Source organism: Pararge aegeria, chromosome 27 (genome assembly GCF_905163445.1).
Source record: "Pararge aegeria chromosome 27, ilParAegt1.1, whole genome shotgun sequence".
Classification (NCBI taxonomy): Eukaryota; Metazoa; Arthropoda; class Insecta; order Lepidoptera; family Nymphalidae; genus Pararge; species Pararge aegeria.
This window is the reverse complement of record NC_053206.1, coordinates 147,149-172,115: the sequence shown is the minus strand read 5'-3', so window position 1 is coordinate 172,115 and position 24,967 is coordinate 147,149. Positions and strand designations below refer to the sequence as shown.

At 38.9% G+C, this 24,967-nt stretch overlaps 1 protein-coding gene across 1 annotated transcript; it reads right to left on the bottom strand.

Annotated features, from left to right (window-relative positions):
• Positions 1-6,581: 6,581 nt before the first annotated feature.
• LOC120635863 (protein FEV-like) lies at positions 6,582-14,899 on the bottom strand. Its single transcript, XM_039907058.1, has 8 exons — positions 14,853-14,899; positions 13,579-13,677; positions 12,427-12,483; positions 10,956-11,050; positions 10,303-10,377; positions 8,826-8,950; positions 8,048-8,156; positions 6,582-6,766 (listed from the first exon to the last, which is right to left on the bottom strand). Exons 1-8 carry the CDS (start codon positions 14,897-14,899, stop codon positions 6,582-6,584), a joined length of 792 nt encoding a protein of 263 aa, XP_039762992.1.
• Positions 14,900-24,967: the final 10,068 nt, after the last annotated feature.

The window sequence follows — 24,967 nt, the reverse complement described above, 5'->3', positions numbered from 1 at the left end:
AAATGAGTTAAGCGTTATAAGAAATTTACAGTAAAATTATTCACACTAAATACTACAATTAATTGAATAGTATTTATTGAATGAATACTTTTTTTTATATTTTTTGATGATAATTAAATTGCCCGTTTTTATACCTGAAATTCTATTCATTAAAGGTTTGGCAGAAGACAATAATGCATGCTCATTCACTATCACTGGCAATTAATATTACCAAATTAATATTATTATTATTACCAAAGTAATATCATTATAACCTTAATAATATCTCATTTAAACTCTTTTTGTTATTAAATAAAATAGATTTAAAGTGAGTTAATGTTTAGTATATAGTTTCGATGCGATGTCAAGGAGTTGGTGCAATCGAATAGATACAGCCTTACTTATATAGAAACGTAAATTACCGTCTTAAGAACAATTTAATTAACGCATGGCAGGGACCTTTAGCAATCTGTTAGTTTTGAAGTAAATCTTTTTAGAATCGTCATGATTTGGAAGTAGATGAAACGAAAATGCGTCACGACAAAGAAACAAACACATAAATGTATGGGAGGGAATGAGATGGAAAATGTTACACATTTTTGATTCCTATTTCAGTTGTCATGTAAAATGGACAATATGTAATATAATATTTTACAATTTATTTGATTATCTCTAAAATATAATTTTTATTAATACATAACTATAACCTAAAATAAACTATTTAAAAACTAAATAAAATCTAAAACGTCCTCGAAACCACCGCAGCGAGGCACAGTTCCCAAGATGCTAGCAGCATTGCGGGGCAGTTACCTTGGCCAAACTAATTCGTTGGCCAAGGTAACTGCCCGCTCTAGGATCACCGGTAGACTCGATAACCCTTTTCGATAATTCTTTGAAAAGTGCTCTTGCCTCTGGACCCCACGGTCCCAAAGTCTCTGCTCCAAAAGGCACAAAAATGAAGCTGCTATCCAGGTTTTCATATTTACGCCTCTTGGCCTGCTCGGCACTGGAAGCAGCCGCACCTACCATTGACGAAGTGGCCTGGATGTGTGATGCAGCTAGGGTATCAACACAAGTTGCATCCCACAGAAGTGACCTTCCAAGCCTCCAAGGTATGAGCGTCATACCATCAGGTCTCTTGCCATCGCTCCGCGCCAAACCAATAGGTTCTAATACAGCTGGTACGTGAGCGGTAGCTAGAGAACGTCGGATGATGTCGTTGATGGTGCTATGGCGAGAGAAGCGACCAGCGCTTCTTGAACAGGAGAGTCCATGGTGACCGTAGGTGTCAACGCTGTCACCGCAGTGGCATCGATGAGGCTGAATTATAGAGGCGCCAAGCCTAAGACCAATCACCACCGATAGAGTGGTGTGGTCTAACATAGTGCCCAGGTTAGCTGAAGGGAGAGCATATTACATATTTTACATAAATATATTTAAAAAAAAACACTTATTTAATTTAATTTTTTATAATTTGACCGGAGATAAATGATAATACACCTATAATTGATTATTGTAATAGCACGAGACAGAATTTGTAATTCTACCACATAATTTAATTTTTTTATGAATGTATTTTCTATTTTCATCCCAATCTCTCGTAGGCTCCTTTTCAGAACTTCTGTCGTGTGTGATTCTTTTTACTTCGCCATTTTCTTTCTATTTTTTTTCAAAATGATGACATACTTATATAATACTTATTTGTATTAATGGAAAAAAATAGGAAAGGTGGACAATAGTAAGCTAAAACATTCACAGCGCTTTGAACTTTACGAGTATTATTAAGGCCTCGAATAAGATTATGAAACCTGTTGCACACTTTAAACAGTATTTAAAGTTAGAAAAACATTTTCGTAATGAACCAGTAATTTTTTAATTACTTTAGTTAATCAATATTTATAAGTCAGGCTGTTTATAAGCGAACTTATTTTTTAATTGTTTTTTTTTTATTTTGAAATATTTAGAAAAATAATATATAAAATTTGAAATATATGAATATTATTTTTTTATTTATTGTTTCACTATGATTGTAACGTAAATAAACTTTAATCGTTATTTTTTCCATAGAAGTTTTTTCTTACATTTTAATAGTCCATCGAATATTGTGTACTCAAATGTTAATAATAATTATTTTTTAATAGATATTTAGTTCTTTTGTACATAAATCTTAAAAATAAATTTCACCCGTGAATCCCCTTCCCTTCTAACCGTCTTTAACTTACTTGATGGGTATGGATGAAAAGGCTTGTATAGCCGTGTTGGATAACATTCTCAAATAATAGAAGTAAATAAAAAATTTGGAAAATCCAAAAGTGCACGACTCATAATGCTCATTTAATTATCAAATATTGAAAAAAAAAAAAATTTAAAACAGCTGTACTAGGAAAGTGATGCACATAATATCTATAGATATAGATATATCACCATCCATGTTAATTTTTTATTAATTGCAATTAAACTACACTGAATTAATTAATCATTCGCATTCAGTGACCTACAATCGTCGATTAGAATTATTAAAAAAAAAAATTAACTCAAATAATGGATTTTTTCACAAGTTAAGAGTGTTTTCGGGTTTCACACATGACGGACAGGAAAATTTTTTGACCTATTTTGGTGTTTTTTTCCAATTCTATTGCAGTAAATAAATTTTTTTAAAGTATGGAATTAATCTCCATTAAATTATCTCGACAATAGTATGCAAAATATCTTGATTCCGTGAACTAACAAGGCTATAATAATAAAAATAGCCGCCGAAATGAGGCGAAAAAAATTTTTCGATCGTAAAGCACTCTCTGATGCTTCGCATCATGAGTCGTGCAAAACTTATGCCATTCTTTGAGTACAGATACAGACTCAAATATCTACAAGCCCGGGGGATTTCCAGGGAAGTTAAATATACTTTTAACTATTATAGGTACACAATGAAAAACTTTTATAGCACTTCTAATTTGCACTATTCATTTATGATTGTTTCGTTTTTTTCAGTATATCTAAAACTCTCTCTCGTCTTACCAAAACTATATAATCAGAATGGATTTATCGAAAATTCAACCAATTTAACTTTTATACTCTCGATCAATAATATTTAATGGACTGAAGTAAATAACGACAATAAATACGTAGTATTAAATATATGTTAAAAAAATGTAATCTGTACCTACTGGTAATTTTTATATCTTGTTTTTTGTAATGGCCTTTGAGGCAAAATTTGTCAACCTGTAAATGTGTGATTTGTTTAAAGAAAAACACAAGACAAAATAATAAAACTATTGATAATACTATTAAAATTGAATCTTAATTTTTTTATTTTAAAGTCTTTTATTTTAATTTTCAACTAAAGGGTTGTTGTAATTTATCATTTATATTTCATTTTGTTACTATGAACTCAAAACTCTTTATTTATCCATCACATCTAGGGATTGCTTCAGTTGTCGTGTGTTCGGCCATACTATACAAATATGTCATAAGTCAAGATCTTTTATATAAATATGTTTTTTAATATTCCATTTTCTACATCTAGTCTATGCACACAGAGCCTCTATTCTCTATGACATTAAAATCTCAATACACTGATTTCAGATTTGTGACGTTAAACAGTTCCTTTGTGAAGATTTATTTTGACGTCAAAAATAGGTTTCAATGTCATAGCGATTGATCAGGGCCAAGTTTAATGAATATATTTTATTTCTTTGTTACTATATTATTTGTGAAAATATTATGTAAATTTAGTAAGTAGTATTGTTGAAGGGAAATACCATTCACTATCTAGTAATGAAATCTTAGGAAATGTAATACAAAATTAAATTAAATAATAGAAAACACCCGATACAAAATAAAAACATAATGAGTGAGTTATGAAATAAATATGTAAGTACGACGCCATTTTGTGGCGTCGCGTCGGTCATCTTGGATCGATTTTCATCAAACATAGCAAAAACACTCCCGACTTATTCACCTTTGAAAAACAGACACGGCAAATTTATAACGCCGAGGTTTTTACGTCGGGGGTTCTTTAAAAGTACAAACTTTAAAAGGAAAATGATTTGTGTTTATCCTTGTGAAAGTCCTGTTTTCAAGTTAGCACAGAATCCATATGTTGCCAGTGAGCAATCGATAGTTGGACATCAGTAATTATAGTGAGTGGTATTCCAAAATTCACAAATAAATAAATTTATGTATAGCGTATTTTAGACCCATTCGAGGGTCCTTAGATGTGGACGTTCGCGTGACGTATTCGTCATAAACATTAGTTATCGTCTTTATTTGTGAATTTTAGTATTGAGTATTAAAATACTTTTTGTACGTCATTATATGAATAGCTGTTATCTGATATTACGAAGATATTAATAAAACATTTGAAGTTATTTTGTGATGTGTTTTATTTACTTACCCACACAATCGGATTTGTTTAGGTTTTAAAATTTTGAAGAAGAACTTTGGATGAATTTCTCTGAATTTCTTTTCTGATGAGATATCTCTCATTTGCTGCAACAACATTTTATCTGCTAAAAGTTGTAAATTTTAACCTTTTATCATTTTTATTTTCCCAGTCCCCAGTAAAAGCCCAAAAAATAAAAAAAAGGACTTAAGACTTAATATTAGTTGTTTAATATTGATATGGGCAACATATATAGAGCGTATCGCCAACTGATTCGGTGCTCTGGATTCACGTTGCTGCGTGAAAACTGATGGGGGGAGGGGGGTAAAATAATGAAAACAGCATCAGTAAATATCAATGTTATGATATGGATTCGAAGAAACGTTTTATTATTAACAGAACTTCGTCTTAAAATCGAACTTAAATACTAATATTGCACAGTTATCAATTATTTAAAAGTACATTATGATACAAGTGCGCGAAGTTGGGTTTTTTTTTAGCGCTAAGCCTCAGCTGTCCGCCTGTGTGCCAAAGGGCTGGAAGCCATGAACCGAACGATCAGTAGAAATACTTAACAACTACGGAACAAAATAAATTTATATTTAACAAATATGCGTAGTCGGTGGCCACCGTAGTGGTGTTGATTATACGGTGACTTTTCAACACTGCCAATTGTGACTGTAAAACCACCAAAGTCATTTGATTTTAGTGGAATCTGGCCACCGAATGCGATTATTTGTTAAATAAAATAAACTCATAACCTACTGTAGTCGGGTAATAAAGTGTGGAAGTCCAACTCGCGTTGAGCCGGTTTAGCGCAGGAGACTATTTCTTCACGGGGAAAGGACAAAATATTCCTTATATATACTATCCATCAAAGATCCATCCATTTTAATTGAACAAAATAAGTGTAGCAAATTATTTCTAATATCTACATGTTACTATTTACCTTAAGTTTAAATTAAAACCAATAGATGACTTTATAAATAAATACTGTACTTTATTTACTGTCTTTGGTATGCTTTGAGTTACAATACTGGAAAACAGTATAGTCACTACATGGTACTTTATGAATTTTTCCTGTATCTGAAGTTCATAGGGAGTCAACTCGACTCTCGTGGGGAATGCGGAGTCCCTCTCTACCCAACGCCTTTAGAAAACCAGCTCAGTTTTTCCTTGTGCGCGCCGGTACTCTCAATGAGTATACAAACAAGTCGACTCACTATATACTCTTAACACCTATTTTAGTAGTGTTAGAGACTCATACCAAAGAAAATGCTTCGCTACACGATCAACTGAAGAAACCTTGACAAGTGACGAATATAGGTTATGAAAACTGAGCTATAATATAATATAGACAGGTTGTCAAAAATGACAGCTAAAATGTTGTCCCAATTTGAAACGAAAATGTGAACCACGAGTCTCTCTGGAACGAATATTATAGATTTTAATAATTAGAATTTCAGTTCCTTGTTTGTAACACAGCGTCACGCAAACGAAAAAAAGTGATAGCACTGGTATTATTAATCGAGGCATAAAAGTGGTTACGAAGGAAGTGTGTCACGTGTAGCAAAGTAGTTTCTTTGCTATACTTGATACACTTCCTTCAGGAGTGAAATACAGCTTCAGAAATAATACTTCAGAGGCTACAGAGGTTATTTACTAGCTCTGAGACTTAACTGTGAAACAGAAACGCTAATAGTTTTTGGGTAGACCACTGCTGTAGTTTTTACTAAAAGAAATCAGATAAAGCCCTAACTTCAAACGCAAATGTAACATCAAGAGACTGCTGTCACTTTATTAGCGTAGGTACAATGCGCGTGTCGGTCTTTTATCTTCAATAGGGTTGTCATAAGTAAATACTTAAATTGTTTTGAATTATGTAGTTTGTACGGAAAAATAAATATGCTTCTTTTTATTTAATATTTTTACAGGATCATAAAATATACTTATGAGTCATTCAATATTGTATCGTAATTCGTTTCGTTACAAAAACAATTTACATAGTTTGAAAAGAAACTTGAAACTTGTCGAATGTAGGTTTAAGAGAAATATTGGCTCGTGTTTAATATAGTTAGCAGAAATGTTGTCAAATGTTAAATACAGGTTGAGAAGTATTGTCTCTTGTCAAATATGGCTTATTGAGAAACTTGTCAAGTATCAAATGTGGGTTCAGCAGGGAGTCAAGCCAAGTATCGATGGAGCAGGTCGTGTGATCGGCTCAGGCGTCGTAGTGCGAGTGCGGGTAGTAGCGGCGGTAGTCGGGTGCGGGCGCGGGCGGGGGGGCGTTCGAGGCGTAGGGCGCCGCGTACAGCTGCGTGATGACGTCATAGGGCGCGGGCGCCACGCGACTCATGCTGAACAGGGCCTCCGGGTCGCACACAAACTTGTACACGTACCGCTCGCCTGCGGACAGCCGCGCGGTCAGCCGCACGTCAGTGCAACATCACATAGTCATAAAATGACTCACAGCATTAAAGATTATTTATTCTAATTATTCTAATATAAAACTTATTACATGTGTAAATGAATTATTGAATGACAAATTTGTGAATAAGAGACTAGGCACCTACTTCTATTTAATTTAAAATTAATATTAGATACTTTTACATGATGAGATTATAATCTTAATATATATAAATCTCCTGTCACGATGTTTGTCCGCGATGGACTCCTAAACTACTTAACCGATTTTAAATTAAATGGGCACACCGTGAGCAGTCTGCTCCAACTTAAGAGATAGGATAGCTTAGATCTTTAATTATAGTCGCAATTTTATTTTATTGCAAATTATTTGTCTATAATTAATTGACAGTCACATGTACTACTATACTCATTTAAGGCTTAGTGATACTGAATACTTTAAAAACAAAATCAAACGCAGACGAAGTTGCGGGCAATAGCTAGTTGTGATATAGGTTTAACGAATTAAATTCTTGACCTTGAAATTAATTGAAATTAAATGGGAAGGTTTCAATTATTATTCGAAATTTATAAAATTCTGTTTTATTACATTTTAGGTACATATTTGTTAATTTATTATAATAATCCTCTACCAAATTGTACTCTCTTGATACGTATTTATCTCTGTAACTACTTTTTTTTTTTGGTGTATTATAAAAGTGTATTCATTCATTCATTCATTCTGTGTGATTTAAATATTTGCACGCCGTAATGGCTGTTTATGTTGAAGCTCAGTTTTGTTACCACCGATTTTGTACCCATATTCCAGATAATAAAAACTATTCTATTTTTTTCAATCATCAATTCAACCGCTTGACGTCACGGCTGGACATAGGTATTTTGTAGGGAGATTCAAATTCCGCGGTTCTGAGCCGCTTGTATCCAGCGGCTCCCAGCGACTCGCTTGATGTTATCTGTCCACCTCGTTGGCGGCCGACCTACCCTGTGTTTACCTGTGCGAGGTTACTCACTCACATGTGTTAATGTGTTTTGTAATGGAAGAGCGAGATCTTGTGGCACAGGTTTTAAACTTAACAGAAGTTCTCCGCCTTATCTGCTATTGGTTTATGTGAACAAATAAATTTTCATTTCATTTCACTCTAACACCTTAAGACCCCAACGTACATCGGTTCTCCGAGCTATGTGCCCCGCCCATTGCCACTTCAGCTTCACGACTTTTTGAGCTGTCTCATAAAAATCTGGAAGATTCTGTCGTTTTCTCACCTGCGACCTTCTGCATGATCCCCTTCTCGTAGTAGTAGCGCAGCGACCGCGAGAGCTTGTCGTAGTTCATGGCGGGCCGGTTCTTCTGCGCCCCCCAGCGGCGCGCCACCTGCGGCACAGTCATGCAGCCCTGGTCAGTGCCGTGCACAGCGTGCGACTCTGCGTATCAACACCCCCACTTCGATATTGAAATCGAAGCCCCAGAAAAGGGAGAATCACTTCTTACGGATATGAATTAGATAGAATTCTTATGTACATCTGTATCTTCTTATGAAGATATTGCACGAGAAGAAGAAGGAGAACTGCAACTGGAATGAGAAGAACGTGAACTGGATAGAACCAGTTCACGCCCCAGCTGGAGTATTCCGCTATCTGAAGCTTTTATACCATATCACCTTAATGTCTGCCAGTCGATGCCGTCTCCGCCAGCAGTGTTGTCAATAAGTGCAATAGTTTTGTTGTCTGCAGACCTCTATAAATTACAATATACACCCTCTGAGGTTTATGCAGCTCAAACTTCAGCCATCTTTGTAAGCAGGATACCAACAACTGGCACAGCTCAGAGCCCAGCAACTACAACCATACAGATTACCACAACCATACAGATTGTCCTGCTTTTCGTGGAGTAAAGCCAATTGAGTTGAGGTCTACGCAAGTGGCGCCAGGCCTTAGCCCCTTGTCAGTGACTCGACTACAGCATGCAGATTCTCCTGCTTTGAGTATGGCAAATCGAGCTTAATTTTCTTAACAGATCTGCCCTGCGGGTCACGGGGCTCACCTCCTCTGGCTCGTGCAGCTTGAACTCGAGGCCGCGGCCCGTCCACGCCACGCAGCGCGCGCCCTCGGCCAGCAGCGCCACCAGGAACTGCCACAGCTGCAGCGCGCCGCGCCGCGCGCCCGCGCCTGGGACCAGGACAGGATAGGATAAGTCCACCAATCCACCGCCCACCAAGTTTGACGGCCCACTGGCGCCGGGGACAGCGACCCTGCTTTCTGAGTCCGAGGCCGTGGGTCCGATTCCCACAACTGCAGGGCTAGCACGGGCGGGAGATAAAATTTATATCCCCCGATTGGATATTGTAAACGTGCCCACCTGCAAAATCTAAATCACTGGAACTAAATAGGAGAAGTTTACCCCCGTTTATTAATACACATATGTTATTTGGATATTATTTCCACTTGTGCGCCAGTGCTCTGAGAGTTGATCATGCTGTAGGAAGATACATTTTTATCCTTCCCCGGGAAGATGATTGTCTCCTGCCCATGTTAGCCGTGCAGGAAAATGTTTGCATAATGAACATGGATATTATTCAGTGTCTGGGTGTTTATCTTTATATTATAAGTATTTATGTGTACATTATTTACAAAAATATTCATCAGTCATCTCAGAATTTTTCGCAGAGTATAGCAACTTATCGCACTATTGTGCTCAATAATCAATTTCCTAAAAGAGCCAATTTTGATGTGAAAAATATCCATTTCACTATTTTCTTTTGTTGAAGGTATGTCTTTGGCACGCACGAGATAAAAATTAAATTTTCGAATACCTTGTCTTCTATCTATCAAAACTTAAAAAATCCGCGTATCATCATGTCAACCAATGGTTTGCTGGATAAAAAGTATATTTATTTATTAAAAAAAAAACACCTGCAACAGAATCACATGTAACACGTTTGATAATAGCCTCAGGTATAAGAAGCACATATGATTCAACTTATAGTAACTACAACATTTTTAATAACTATTCAAGTCGACGGTAAATGGACTGTAACAATATAAATATTAGAAGCAAAAATAAACTCGTGCAGTTTGATAGGCTACACAAAATTATAATATAAATATACATATACATATTATGTATCTTTTCTTAGCACTTTCAACGTTACGGTTGCAGGCATTCATAAAATTGAACATTTATAAAAGCATAAAGTCTTAGAACATTCTTAAATTCAAGTTAATTTTTTACCAGCGGAGTATCGTCAGTAAGATTTTTACGCTCATTTAACTAAAGCTTTATTAACTTGCGATGTAGCTCACTCATTTATAGTCGGCTCGTGGAGAGCGATACAGCCCTGTTGTGGGAAAATAAAAAAAAATATTTTTTTAACTTAATCTGGGGCTTATCCAAGAATGGCAACTATATTTGTTCAATTGATGCCGCTTGACCACCACGTCGGGGGTCTATCTTAAACGACTTTAATTAATCTAGTAAACCACATTCGTGGTAGTGCGACGGCAGCCAGTGTGGCGGGTACCTGCTTGCGTGGTGGTGACGTGGTGCGACGGCGACGTGGCGCGCGGGGACGCCGGCCCGCCGTGGCTGCTGCTGACTACGAACAGACATCATTGGAATGCTCATACCTCAACAATATTGTGTGTGCCGAGTTCTCTTATGTACGTTTTCACAAGAACCTTAATACCTTTAAGTAAAGCCTAATCAAAGAAAATTCCTAGTCATTTACCTTTTTTGACGGCCGACTGGCGCAGTGGGCAGCGGCCCTTTCTGAGTCAAAGGCCGTGGGTTCGATTCTCACAACGGAAAAATGTTTGTGTGATAACCGTGAATATTTTTCAGTGTCTGGGTTTTTATCGGTATATTACAAGTATTAAAATATTCATCAGTCGTCTTAGTACCATAACACACTTACGTAGTATATTTATTTATCTTTCACCAATCGATTTACACTAGGCCACTCATATAAACTAACCTGTGTACGGTTCTTGCCACAAGGTGTGTCATTTTGTGTTTGTTTGTATTCTCATATTTTTAATTGTTCGGTTAATTCAAGGTTATTAAGCTTGGATGTGAACAATTGTTCTAACCAGGTTGCTAGTCAGATTGCCAGGTGTTTTGTCGCCGGCGGTTTTTGTATTGTATAATGTAAGCTGCGCGCGGCAGGTCGCTCACCCAGCCGGTCGCCCCAGGGCTCCGCGCTGCTGGTCACGGGCTCCGCGCGCGCCTCGCCCGCCTCCGCCTCCCCGGAGCACTTCGCGAAGCCGCACCTACTTATATATACATCCAAGAAGTACAAGAATAGCCAACAAGCTATTCTTTACGTGAACCCATAAATGACTTATTTGATTGCTGGCTTGGAGATGTATTTCTTTTAAAGTGTCGCTCAAGAGAATGTGAAAAACTAGTCTGTGTCATATATTGTTAAATATTATGAAACATACAGTTGCTTATACAGATAAAAATAAAATTACCTTTACAGTAACTTCTTCTGCCGCACAATGTATGTGCATAACAGCAGAGTATCACCTTATCTTAGAACTTAGCAAGTTATCTCAAACACGTAATAGCTACTGAATTTACAACTTACGAACCCTCATTCAGACATTATTGTACGCAGTGCATTGTGTCCAAAAACAGTGAAAACGCCCAGCGCACATCTCACTTCATACCTATGCAGAATGTTGCTGGCTCACAATTTTTCCCATTTTATGGTAAAAGTTTAGAAAATTACACATAAAATAATCACTGTCAACTACTAAATGATATGAAGTAATGTTCGAGAAACTACTGAGGTGGAGTGGTTTTAATGTTTCATTATTGGTCGCGTACACGGTTCGATATGTGTTTATATTAAGTAAGTTGTGATAGCCCAGTGGGTAGGACTGCGACATCACTTCCGGGGCGCCGAGTTGGAATCCCAGCACGCATCTCTAACTTTTCAAATTCAAATGCTCTATTGGTAAAACATATGGTAGGTTCTCAACAATTATATATAGATGTTAACATTTTGTGTTTCACGTATATTTTGTCATTTACATCGACGTCCAAATATTGAGTTAAATTAAAAAACATAATATTAAGTATAATGTCAGCATAGAACTTCGGTATATATATAGATAAAGTCAAATATTTTTGTGAGAGCCATTTCTTCAAAGTTTGAATCTTCCCAGGGGTGAAATCTATACATTTGGTGGTAACAGGTTGGCAATCTGAATGCACATTGCATAACGGCTTTTTAAATAGGTAGCGGTCTTTGAAGCTTTATAAAAGATCAACCTTTCTGGGTTTTGTCATTAACTTTTTTTTAAAGTACCTATACGAAAGCTGACAATTTAATTATGTACATGCATGGTAAAGTTAGTATCTATCAAACTTTTAAATATGATGCTTACGTGAGTCCGTAAAAGAATTACTACAAATTGCTCGTATGCATCTTTTTCGTGTTTGTACGTTATGTGCGTTTAAAGCAATTCAAATATCACTTGCTTCAACGGTGGAGGAATACATTGTGAGGAAACCTGCATGGCTGACAGTTCCCTATAATGTTCGCAAAGGTGTGTGGAGTCCACCAATCCGCGCTGGGCCAGCATGGTGGAAACCTAAACCCTTCCTAATGATGATCATGACTGTAGTGAATACACACCTGTGTAGGTAATGATCTCGGTAATCCGTCCTCGTCTCCTCAACTTCGCCCTTGCATCTGTGAAAGTAAATCTTTTTAGGGAACAGGACCTTAAAAACTGATCCGATATCTTTGTTATCCGTCTGTCTGTCTGCCACCGTTTATCTCGGGAACGCGTGGAGGAGGTATCTTGGTGATATTAAAACTACACACATCATACTTACTCAATACTACAAAAACTTATTGAGTTTTGTTGTATTGAGTACCCATTACTTGAGTCATCATCGTCGCCAACGCTCGGCAGCCCTGTGTGGGTGGGCCTTAGCTTGGTCAAGCAAAATTCTCCATCGGATACGTTGAGAAGCCGCTCCTTTTCAGCTCCGGCCTCCAAAAACTCTCATATCCCTCTCAACTCCATCACTCCACCGACTCATAGGTCGTCGGCCTACACGCCCCTCCCACTTGCCCTCCATCAACCTCTTTAGGGTTTGGTTTGACATTTAGTGGGGAGTCAATTAAATTATGTATTACTAGCTGTTGCCCGCGACTTTGTCTGCGTTTGAATTTGATTTTGATGTGGCATTAAATATAGTTGTAGATCTAAAAAAAAATAATATATTCAGTGTGGCTAAGCCTTGAATGAGGGGTTTGCTGCTGTCCGCTGAGAAGTTCTGTCCTCTATCTCCAACCACAGTTTGGGCATAATTAAACACGTATTACCTCTTAAATCGGTTATAATTTGTCGGAGTTATGGTGTAAAATCGTCAAACACTTTCATCCCCTCTCCCAAAGGAACCGAGCTTAATGTCGGGATAAAAAGTGTCCTTCTAACAGTTCCAAGAATATGTGTACAAAGTTTTATGAAAATCGGTTAAGTAGTTTTTGCGTGAAAGCGTAACAAACAAACTTACATTCACATTTATATTATAATTTTTATTTTTATATTATAATATAAATAATATAATGTATAAATATATATATAATATATATAAGTAGGGATAAGGATTTTATATAACAACATTGACCTTTTAAATCGCTATCCTTATCATAAATCGCTCAACGAAGCTAAAGGAGTTTTCACTTGAAAAAAAGCCGTTAATGTTCAAACGATCAGAAACTCACTGCGTGTGTTGCGTGTCGGCTTGCGTGTGCTCCAGTGCGTGCGGCGGGCGCTGCGTGTGCGTGTACAGCGGCGCGTGTGGGTGTGCGTGTGCGTGTGCGTGTGCGTGCGGGTGCACGTGCTCGTACGAGTCTCGGCGCGACGCGGCCTCCCTGGGGGCAAATTGTGGAACAACTTTACTCCTTATCCTTCCTAATATACAAACGTTTGTTTGAGGCGGTGATAGCCTAGTGGCTAAGGCTTCGGCTTTCCTTTTGTGGAGCACCACCACGCACCACTAACTTTTCGGAGTTATGTGCATTTTTAATTTAAGGAATTTCAATATCACTTGCTTTAAACGGTGAAGGAAACATCGTGAGGAAACCTGCATGCCTGTAAGTTCCCCATAATGTTCTCAACGGCGTGTGAAGTCTACCAATCCACACTGGGCCAACGTGGTAGACCACGGCCTAAACCTTCTCATACCGAGAGAAGCCCCGTGTCCTGTAATGGGCCGGTTATGAGTTGATGAGGATGAATGTTTCTTTATCCAACTCGACGCCCTAATTAAACCACAAATGGACTGAATGTTAAGCAAAGAGTTAGTTGAAATCCCAGCTAAACAAACGGTTCTCACGGGATTTGTAAAAAACCGTAGGTAATCCGATAGTGTCGGAGCTGCCGTCCCATTGGACTCTGAAAGTTGGAGAAAAAAAAGCGCACTATAATATCTCCCTCGCAGTTGGGAAAATCTTTTTGGCCTAAATCGGCCAGGGAAACTATTTTTAACCCCATACTCCATTGGTTGCTTTCTTATCGTGTCGGAACGCTACTTCGCTTGGCGGCACGTCTTTATCAGTTGGGTTGTACCTAGTCGCGGCCAAAATTTCCCATCAGATCAGACCAGAGAAATTTAAGACATGTATATGAAAAAAAAACCTCGCGGTAATATAGGCCGAATCCCCGGAGGGCGCCCGCTACTTGCGCTTTGCTTGTTCTTGCTGTTGTCGTGTTCTTGCTCTTGGCGTGTTCTTGCTTTGGGCGTGTTCTTGCCGTCGCTATATTCTTGCTCTTGGCTTATGCTTGCTTTTGGTGTGTTCTTACTCTTAGCGTGTGCTTGCTTTGGGCGTATTCTTGTGTTCCAGTTCTTTGCATGTTCTTTATTTATTTATTATTTATGTACCATAAATTGTGATTGTGATACATGAAGTGTACAAAGGAAAGCTTATCTCTATAAGAGATCTCTTCCAGCGACCCCAGGATATGAGCAAAATGATTTAAATTCTTCGAGTTCTTGTTATTGGTGTGGTGTGGCTGGGAATTAATAATGAAAGTGAGTTGGAGTCACCTGTGCTGGTAGGGCAGGCCCCAGGGGAGGAAGGGTGGCTGCGACATCTCGCCGCTACCGCGCCGCCAGCATCCCGGCTTCAGCGCGGCATCTGCAGGAACACTGCACTTAGTACCACTGCTATGCACATACTAGTATAGCTTTTGGTGATAGAGCTCGTCCAGGGACGTGTTATCACCGTGCTTATATCTGCCGCCGAGCCGCAGTGTTCCGGTGTGAAGGGCGTGGTTTGAAGGTAATTTTGGACCTACCAATGCATACATTTAAAGAATGTGTAAAACACATTTATTACAGCGAGGTTACTGTACAATTGATGAATATCTTAATGACAAGGTTGCTTGGAAGCATCCGACTCCGCTTTCATCTCTCACAAGATAGAAAAATGAATGTTAAAATATAAAATGTAAATTTTTGATGTTGGAAAAGAGCAACTGCTGAGTTTCTTGCCGGCTTCTGCACGTTGGAATCTGCCTTCCGAACCGGTGGTAGAGTCACTACAAACAGACAGACTTGACGTTTCAAAAGTGCTTATATTAGGCCCACTTGAAATAAATGAATTTTGAATTTTTGCAGGACGTGCTCCATGCATACATGCCTAGTGTTGCCCTGTTTAGAGGCAACGGGTTGTTAATGGCCAATGGGTTTTCACACTTTCATCAGATGGCCGTCATTCCATCTGCTCTGTCCTTCCATTATTACTATAACAAATGATCACACGGAGCAGTCTTCGGGGTCTTTGTATGTATTTATATAATATATGACCGATGATAAATAAATAAATATACTAGGACAATACACACATCGCCATCTAGCCCCAAAGTAAGCGTAGCTTGTGTTATGGATACTAAGATGACTGATAAATATTTTTTTATACCACCAGTCACCAGGCCGTCAAACTTATGAAGCGTTCATACATATCATCACATCAACCGATAGACGTCCACTGCTGGACATAGGTCTTTTGTAGGGAGTTCCAAGTTCCACGATTCTGAGCCGCTTGGATCCAACGGCTACCTGCGACGCGCTTAATGTCGTCTGTCCACCTCGTTGGGGGTCGACCAACGCTGCGCTTACCAGTACGGGGCTGCCATTCCAGCACCTTGGGACCCCAACGTCTATCCTTTCTCCGAACTATGTGCCCGGCCCATTGCCACTTAAGCTTCGCGACTCGTTGAGCTATGTCGGTAACTTTGGTTCTTCTACGAATCTCCACATTTCTGATTCGATCGCGTAGAGATACTCCGAGCATAGCTCTCTCCATCGCCCGCTGAGTGACTCTAAGCCTTCTTATGAGGCCCATAGTTAACGACCATGTTTCAGAGCCATAGGTCATCACTGGCAACACGCACTGTTCGAAGACTTTCGTCTTCAGGCACTGAGGGATTTCTGACGAAAAGATGGCACGGAGTTTCCCGAACGCTGCCCATCCGAGTTGGATTCGGCGGTTCACCTCCTTCTCGAAATTGGACCTACCTAACTGGATCGTGTGTCCTAGGTATACGTATTCGTCAACAATTTCGAGTGCAGTGTTCTCAACGATTACTGGTTGAAGCGGAACATGAGCATTAGACATAATCTTCGTCTTGCTCATGTTCATTCGTAGGCCAACCTGTTGAGAAGCTCTGCTGAGGCCATCGAGCATCGTATTTAGGTCTCCCAGAGTCTCTGCCATTATGACTACATCGTCGGCAAACCGAAGTTGAGTGATGTACTCGCCGTTAATGTTGATGCCAAGTCCGTTCCATTCCAGAAGCTTAAAGACGTCCTCCAACGCAGCGGTAAATAGTTTCGGGGAGATAACATCTCCCTGTCGCACGCCTCGCTGCAATTGGATTGGTCTCGTAGTCTGATCCTGTATACGAACTGACATAGTGGCGTTTTTGTACAAACACTGCAACACTTGGATATACCGGTAGTCAATTCGGCATCTCTGCAGTGACCTAAACACAGCCCAAGTTTCCACCGAATCAAAGGCTTTTTCATAGTCCACAAACGCTAAGCAAAGTGGCCGGTTATACTCTTCAGTCTTCTGTATAACCTGCCGCAGCGTATGAATGTGGTCTATGGTACTAAAGCCCTTACGGAAACCGGCTTGTTCGGGAGGCTGGAAGTCATCAAACGTACTTCATACATATATGTTTACATAATTGTAAGGGAAAGTGATAAATTCGTTCGCCAACTTAAACCTAAAGCTACGAGGGTCCCAAACGAGCCCACAAACTCCATTTCCATGTACGCAGTGTACAGTCGATTTCAACAGGTAGTTTGAAAAGCTTGTTTCGGTCGAAAAGAAATCAACTTAAGGAGGCGCAATCCGCAATTTCCCGCCGCAGGAAAGAGGAAGGCGCCGCAACGCAAAGGGGGGGGGGGGGGGGGGAGACAATGTGGTTAGCGATGGTTATCGAGGCAGGCATTTACACCGACAATATTAGTTTTGCAACTGAAGTTCATCTTTTTTTATTTACCGTTCAGCCGCGCTGGCGTGACTCAGTACCGACATAGGTCCAAACGTTTTCCCATTTGTTATATTAGTACAGATTCCCGGCTAAGTTTGTTGTGGGCTTCTTCTTAGACAGGGCGCGTTTGGAACCCCCGTAGCTTTAGTTTTAAGTTTCAAATGTAAGTCATAGTCATAATTTCACTTCTATGTACACATTTCTACCTTTACCTAAGTTTAAACTATATATTAAAACACATTTAATCAATCGTGGCTACTACACGGTTGGTAAATTTCTTAACGACAAGGCTGTCAGGAGGTCCAGGTTTCGATTGCCGGGTGGGGCAATTTGGGAATAATTAATAATAATTTCTGAATTTTCTTTAATCTGTTCTGGTGGGAGGCTTTGGCCGTGGCTGGTTACCACCCTTCCGACAAAGATGTGCGGCTAGGCGGCAGTGTCCCGGTGCGATGTCGCGTGGAAACCGATTAGGGGTATGAATACCATACTCCCTAACAGGTTAGCCCGCTGCCGTCTTAGACTACATTACTTACTATCAGGGGAGGTTGCAGTCTAAGGGCTAACTTGTAGTGGAATAAAAAAAAGAATTATTAGGTATGTAGCGGTCTCCACATTACAGAACTAGATGGCGCCACAAAAATCCTGCATCGCGTACGTGTTCAAAAAGAATGTCTATATATACAGCTTCCAAAAATGAATGTTCGGACCTCGGTCCCCGAGCACGATCACCCGCTCGGAGGAAGATCTTCCTGTTGTTACGGTCGAGCGTATCACCATAGCTCCCGTACAGGTACAATTGAGCGATGCAAGAATAATTCTTATTCTCAAGAAATCAGAAACCCAACGCAGACGATTTCGCGCTAAATTATATAATAAATTCCCGCCGATAGTTACTCAAAAACTCTTAAATCAGGTCGATTGCCCCGTTGCTGCGTGATCGTAGGGCAAACGATCCAACTTTCGGTATGACGCACCTAAAAGATAACATTATAATTTCCGGGTAAATCGAACCTTTTATCAGGAAGCAATAAGTTGGTAATGAGCAGGGGAACGCGCCGATGAAGGCTCAGCGGGGGGCGACCGCCTCTATTGGTGACAGCCGCTGTCAGCGAGTGCAGTCGGGGCTTGTGTCGATCTCCCTGACGCAGTCGTGAGCGCTTTGGTAAATGTATGTGGAAAAATGTTTCACCTTACGCCCATGTGGTTGTAGATACATGGTCATAACACATTTTACTATTTTTTTATTTAATCTATTACTTTCCATTTGATAAATTCTTTAATGACAAGGTAAATTGGAAGCAGCCAGCCTCGCTCTCATCTCCCACAAGATAGAAAATGATTGTAAATGTTGATGTTGGAAAAGAGCAACTACTGAGTTTCTCGCCGGCCCTTCTCGGTAGAATCTGCTTTCCGAACCGGTGGTAGAGTCACTACAAACATACATACTTGACGTTTCAAAAGTGCTTATAAAGTAGGCCTACTTGAAATAAATGAATTTGAATTTGAATAGAACCCCATGCTTTAAATCCTCTATAAAAGATTCTGAAACAGTTAACTTAAAGCCATAAAACCCCCATGTCATGGGGTTACAGCTCTGGGGTTACAAAAAAATGGTTACAGCTCTAGTATAAAAAAAGACTGAGAACGTAACTGTTTTCGGAACGTTTCGCAACAATTATAAATTGCATGCTACTATAAAGTAAGCGCAAAAAGAATACTCGCGATATATTCTTTCATATTATTTAACGTCCCAAAAAAATTTACGTATTTTTTAAAACACTGTATGTAATTGATTTTTATTTTATTGTTTTTTTCAAAAAAACAAAACAACACAACATTCTATGGTTTTGCACAAATCTCAAAACGGGCCTATTACATTTTTACGACTATAACAACATGTAAAATAAGTAAATAATATTAAACTATATCCTTTGTTATTTACTTTGTAAGGTGTGGAGTATTTGTTTGTTTGGTTTCAGTCGTCTGGTACAGTTAGGGCGTGTAGAGTGAGTGAGAATAAATAGATTGACTATATATCTAGATATTAACTGGCTCGTCGCTGTGGTATGACAACTTCGCCGTGTTTAGTAATTTAATAAAAACTGATTCAGCAGTCCGTAAGTGGTTTACAGCGCCCCAAAACGTCTTAACAGACTCAGCGCCGGATATTGCGTACACACTGTCGATTTGCTCGACAAAAACACGACTAGGCGCTTGAGATTAAGGAAAAATACTGCGATACGAGTGTACCCGACTTTTGTTTCTACCGGCGCGAATTAAACTTTAAAACACAAACGCTACTATTGTGTCCTGCATATGATGGTTGGATGTATTCCCCCGCGGACTTTCTTGTAGGTAACGATGAGCACTTTAATCATGTATTACATATTTTACATGTATCATCAATACTTTGCTCAGCGCACGCCAAATAATGAACTTTATAGGCAAAAATTTAAATGGTTGTCCCATTTAAATTTTATCGAAATCCTGCAAAGTATGCCCTTTAAAACAAAAAAGGAAGTTTTAAAACATGCACCTTCGGGTAGATTGCATAAAAAAAAGATTCCGACGAATTGAGAATCTCCCTCCCTCCTCCATTTAGTCGGTTAAAAATAGTAAAACTTTTAGCTGCTGCCCGCGGCTTTTTACAAATCCCGTGAAACCGTTTATAGTTATGGGATAAAGCCCATAATATAACTGTAGTTACACTAACTGTATATTATTATTATATTTACCGAAACTACTGACATTTTTCACGTCAAATTGGCACTTTTAGGAAAATGATTATGGAAAAATAAGTATGATAAGATCTTTTAAGTTTTTGTTTTTGATGTGAATCAACAAGCGAGGGTAGACATCATCGTTGGCGTGGCGATACAGGCCGTGGCGACGCTTCGCCACGCTATATGATCCAATATATGTACTACACGAGGTTGAGTTGACGCGATATCAAATAAATGCCTAATTTTTTTTAATAAACAGTCATTATTTTATGGATCAAATTTGTAATGCTTTATCTTTTCAGTACGCTATATCCGATTCCTGTCGTAATCTTTTATTTATGCATATAAGTTATAACTTATATAAAACAATGTTTCCCATCTGCCAGGCGTTTCGTGACGGCCCACACATTTTTTTATTTAATTTTTGTTAGGTTATTTTCAAAATGGTTGAAGCGATGATAGCCTAGTGGGTGGCTTCGACTTTCCTTTCGCGGAGACCGAGTTCGAGCCCCGGCAGGCACCACTGACTTTTCCGATTATGTGCGTTTTAATTTAAGCAATTTAAATATAACTTGCTTTAAACAGTGAAGGAAAACATCGTGAGGAAACCTCCATGCCTGAGAGTTCTCCTTAATTTTCGTTGTACTCCCTGACGGACAGTACTGTTCTCGAAGGTATGTTAAGTCCACCAAACCGCACTGGGCCAGCGTGAGCGTGATGGACTACGGCCTAGCCCCTTCTCATTGTGGGACGAGAACCGAGTTAATGTTAACATTCGTGTACACCTAAGTTGTGGAATCTTGAAACTCCATTTGTTTATGTGGTAAAGCTAATAAATAAAAATAAAAAAATTAAGACATACCTAAACAGATTGTTGGCAAACGGCTGATAGTTTAAAATAACTTTTTTGGTTTTTTTAAGAAATATAGAATTAGGTTTAATAACTTTCTTAATATTTCCATAACTTTTATTACCTTATTCGTTTTTAACAATATTAGTTTAATAATCACTCTTCGCTAGGTACTTAATACTTCTAAAATTATATCCATTCCAAGTTCTTTGAGCCTGAATCCAGAATTGGCGCCATCTTTTCTTCTAATGGTTTTTTTCTCGGTATATAGACCAAAGAGGAAACAACCATACAATTTATATTCAAGCTAAATATAAATTACTTAATTGTTGTAACTATTTAAATAATCAATATTAAATAATTATTGTCTAAATTATAATTGTAAACCTTATTCAAATAGGTTCTTTTTACAATTAAGTACATTTAAATTGACATCCTTCATATCTTCATATACATCTTAATTAATATAATCTTTATTTATTATTATTTTCTAACAAGATTTTGTCGTTTTTTAATCGAAGTCCACCAGCGTGGTTGTCTTTTCAATATTCCAATCCATGTTACGCGTCGAATAACGTAAGCCGATAATAATGCGTTTGGAATAACAAGCAGGCGCTGCGTAAGAATTGAATGAAAACACCGCAGCGCCAGGTGAGGGCGGGAAAAATCAAGTTCCAATTTGCTGGCTGATTGTGCGACAAGAGATCAATCAAAAAGCGCGCCGCCGCGGGCCGATTTGAATGTCGCCCGCCATGCGGTCGCGGGGGTGCGTGACGGGCATTCTAATGCGGTATTAACAGAGTTCAGATGTCATAGCCTAGTGGTTATGGCTTCGGCATAACTTTCAGTGGGACCGAGTTCAATCCAAAGTTTTACAAAGATTAAATTATTGTAAATATCTTGCGAAGCTACTGGAAGTATACCTATTTCTTTAAATTTCTCACGGAGAGATTCGCGTAATCGAAGATTGTATATTGATCGGACAGCTCTTTCTTGTAAAATATTTTTACTTTTTAGTATCTATATGCTTTGTCCCATAGCGAGATCCCGTAGGACATAAAACTACGGAAGTACGCAAAATAGACAAGCCTAGCAGTTTCAACGTCCGTGAACTGTCCGTGTCCGTCCGTGTAATTTTTCTGACTACATAGGCGGCTGAGCTAAGTTTACCCGCTAATGTCTCTACATGCGCACCCCACTGAAGCCTACAATCCAATCAAATAGCTAACCACTGAACCAAAAGGGCAGTAAATTGTTGAAATAATATTTAAAACAAATCACCTTCACTGATTAACTCAACAACTGTTTGTTTATCCAAAAGATCAACAGATCTCGTGCAATATTAAACTCTCCCGGGGGAGTCCCCCCCCCGCTCTTCCCCTCCAAAAGAGGCGGGGGGCGTGGCCGGAAACGGAAGCGCGTATCGACGTGTTTGTGATGTTTTGTTTGTTTTAAAAATTTATATTAAGGTTTGAAGACCTCCCTGCCAAAGCAGTGAGCTCTGTGGTCTCATAAGTCGGTGGTAGCAGGTTCGATTCTCGGCCGGGCAATGTGATATTTTCAGGGTTCCACACCCAAAGGGTAAAACGGGACCCTATAACTAACACTCCGCTATCCTTCCGATTGTCTGAGTGACACTATCTCATGAACCAGTTAGACAGTCAATTTTTTTTTTTTATCGTAGTAATTGACAGATGTTGCAGATGGCAACCTGAAGGGAAACCATCGTCTATGAACAGAGCAACACTTCGCAGGGCATGCAAGGAGCACGTCCTGCAACATGCCACCCTATGTCTATCCACCTGAGCCGTAGACGTGTGCCTGTAACTACACCGGCAGCCACGCCCTCACACCGGCACACAGCATTACCACAATGCTGCTGAGCGACAGAAATAAACATGGTGGTACTGATAGAACTTCCCCGGACGAGCTCTGTCACAATAAGCTCTTGTACCTACTTCTAGACTTTTGTTGCCGCGACATCAAAACTTACAAATGAACAGAATAAAATAAATATTTAAGAGAGCTCCGAGCTCGAGCAGCTAAATTTTATTTATTTTAGCTGTTTTCATACACAACAAAAAAAAACATTTCTAAATTTAAGAAAAAATGTGACTGCTATAATTTAAACATTAGAAGTCAGAATAAACTTACAGTGCAATAAACTAGGTTACATAAAATTCATAATTCGTTTAAAGGTAATTGCATACAATTCTACAATAAACTACCAATTGACTACAAACTTTGAACTTTTTAAGAGACATCTCCAAGATGGAGATGTCTCTTAAAAAGTTCAAAGTTTGTATCAAACGTAAGCTTCCTATTATAGTATAAAGGACTAAGTAATCGATAAAAAAAACTTGGGTGTAAATTATTGCTTTAACCAGGTTGCTCTTCTTATAATTTTAAATGACATTATGAGATGGTGATAACAAAAAAAAACACCTAGCTAAGTTTGTTGTGGGCTTCTTCTTAGAACAGGACGCGTTTGGAGCCCTCGTAGCTTTAGTTTTAAGTTTACGAATGTGGTTATCGCCATCATCTCACTACCGTGTGGTTCTTATGTACGCATCAAAAGTGCCACCTGTGGGCCGACTTGAATAAAGATATTTTTGACTTTGACTTTTGGCACAGATAATGGAAGAGATCGTAGTATGTACTATGTGCAATGAAAGGATATACGGCCGACTGGCGCAGAGTCCTAGGCCGTGGGTTCGATTCCCAAAACTGGACAATGCTTGTGTGATGACCATGATTGTTTCTCAGTATCTGGGTGTTTATCTGAATATTATAAGTGTATCTGAACTTATGTATATCATATTCGGCAGCCATCTTAGTACCCATAAAACAAGCTACGCTTACTTTGGGACTAGATGGCGATGTGTATGGTCGTAGTATGTTTATTTATTTATACATTCATTATTCATAGCATTCTTGCACAAGTGTAATCCTCACTTGGGTAGATTTTATTTTTTTGATACTAGTTTGATGGTTGCTGGATAACTCAACCGATTACCGGCCCACTACGGAGCACGGATCTCCTTCCGCAATGAGAAGGGGTCAAGTAGTCCACCACGCTGGCCCAGTGCGGACTGGTGGACTCCACACACCTTTGAGAACATTATCGAGAACTCTCAGGCATGCTCAGGTTTCCTCACGATGTTTTCCTTCACCGTTGTAGCAAGTGATATTTTAATTGGTTAAGTGGCATATTAGAAAAGTTAGAGGTGCGTGCTGGGATTCAAACTCGGCCCTCCGAAAGTGAAGCCGAAGTCCTAACCACGGAGCTCTCACCGCTACAATGTCATTAACAGGATTTACCTACTCCGTTGAGTGCCGCAAAGATTTTGTATTTAACTAGTAGAATAATTTTATAATTTTTATTCGTGTTTCTACCTAGGTACTTGGAGGAATTATCAATTTTTTATAATTTTGTATAGGTATGCATTTCAAATTTATAAAATTAGTAGAATAGTGTATACACTATATTGAAAAAGGTCGAGGGTTTTTAATTATTTTTATTTAATCCTTGAATGAATGAAACACTTTTATTATACACCAAAGATAAAAGTAGTAACAGATATATGTACATACCTTCTATTTGCAGGAAAAAAGTTGGTTAAGGAACTAAAAACTATTTTAGTTCCTTAACCAACTCTAACCTAAACCTAAAGCTACGAGGGTTCCAAACGCGCCCTGGTTTTTCAAGAGCCCACAAAAAACTTAGTCGGGTAAAAATTTTTTTATCACCATCTCACAGCTATGAAGTCAGAGCAATTCTCACCACAGCTTTTTTATCGTTTAAGTTTAAGTTTAAGTTTGTGTTTCATATTGCAGAATGAATAAACGTGTTTTCTTTCCTTCTGTTGTTGAGACCTATTAACCTGACATAGCATTATTTAAAACACGATTGTTAACAGCGACCCTCAGCTATGATACCCGGGCTAATGCGCGCGTCCCCGGGGCCCGGCTGCATTACTGAGGTTCCCTGGGGACGCGGGTTCGAGTCCGGTCGGGAACGAGGGTGCAAAGTGATTGAGCAGTATAGGATTAAGTATTAATGTAAACAAAAGGTTTTGATTT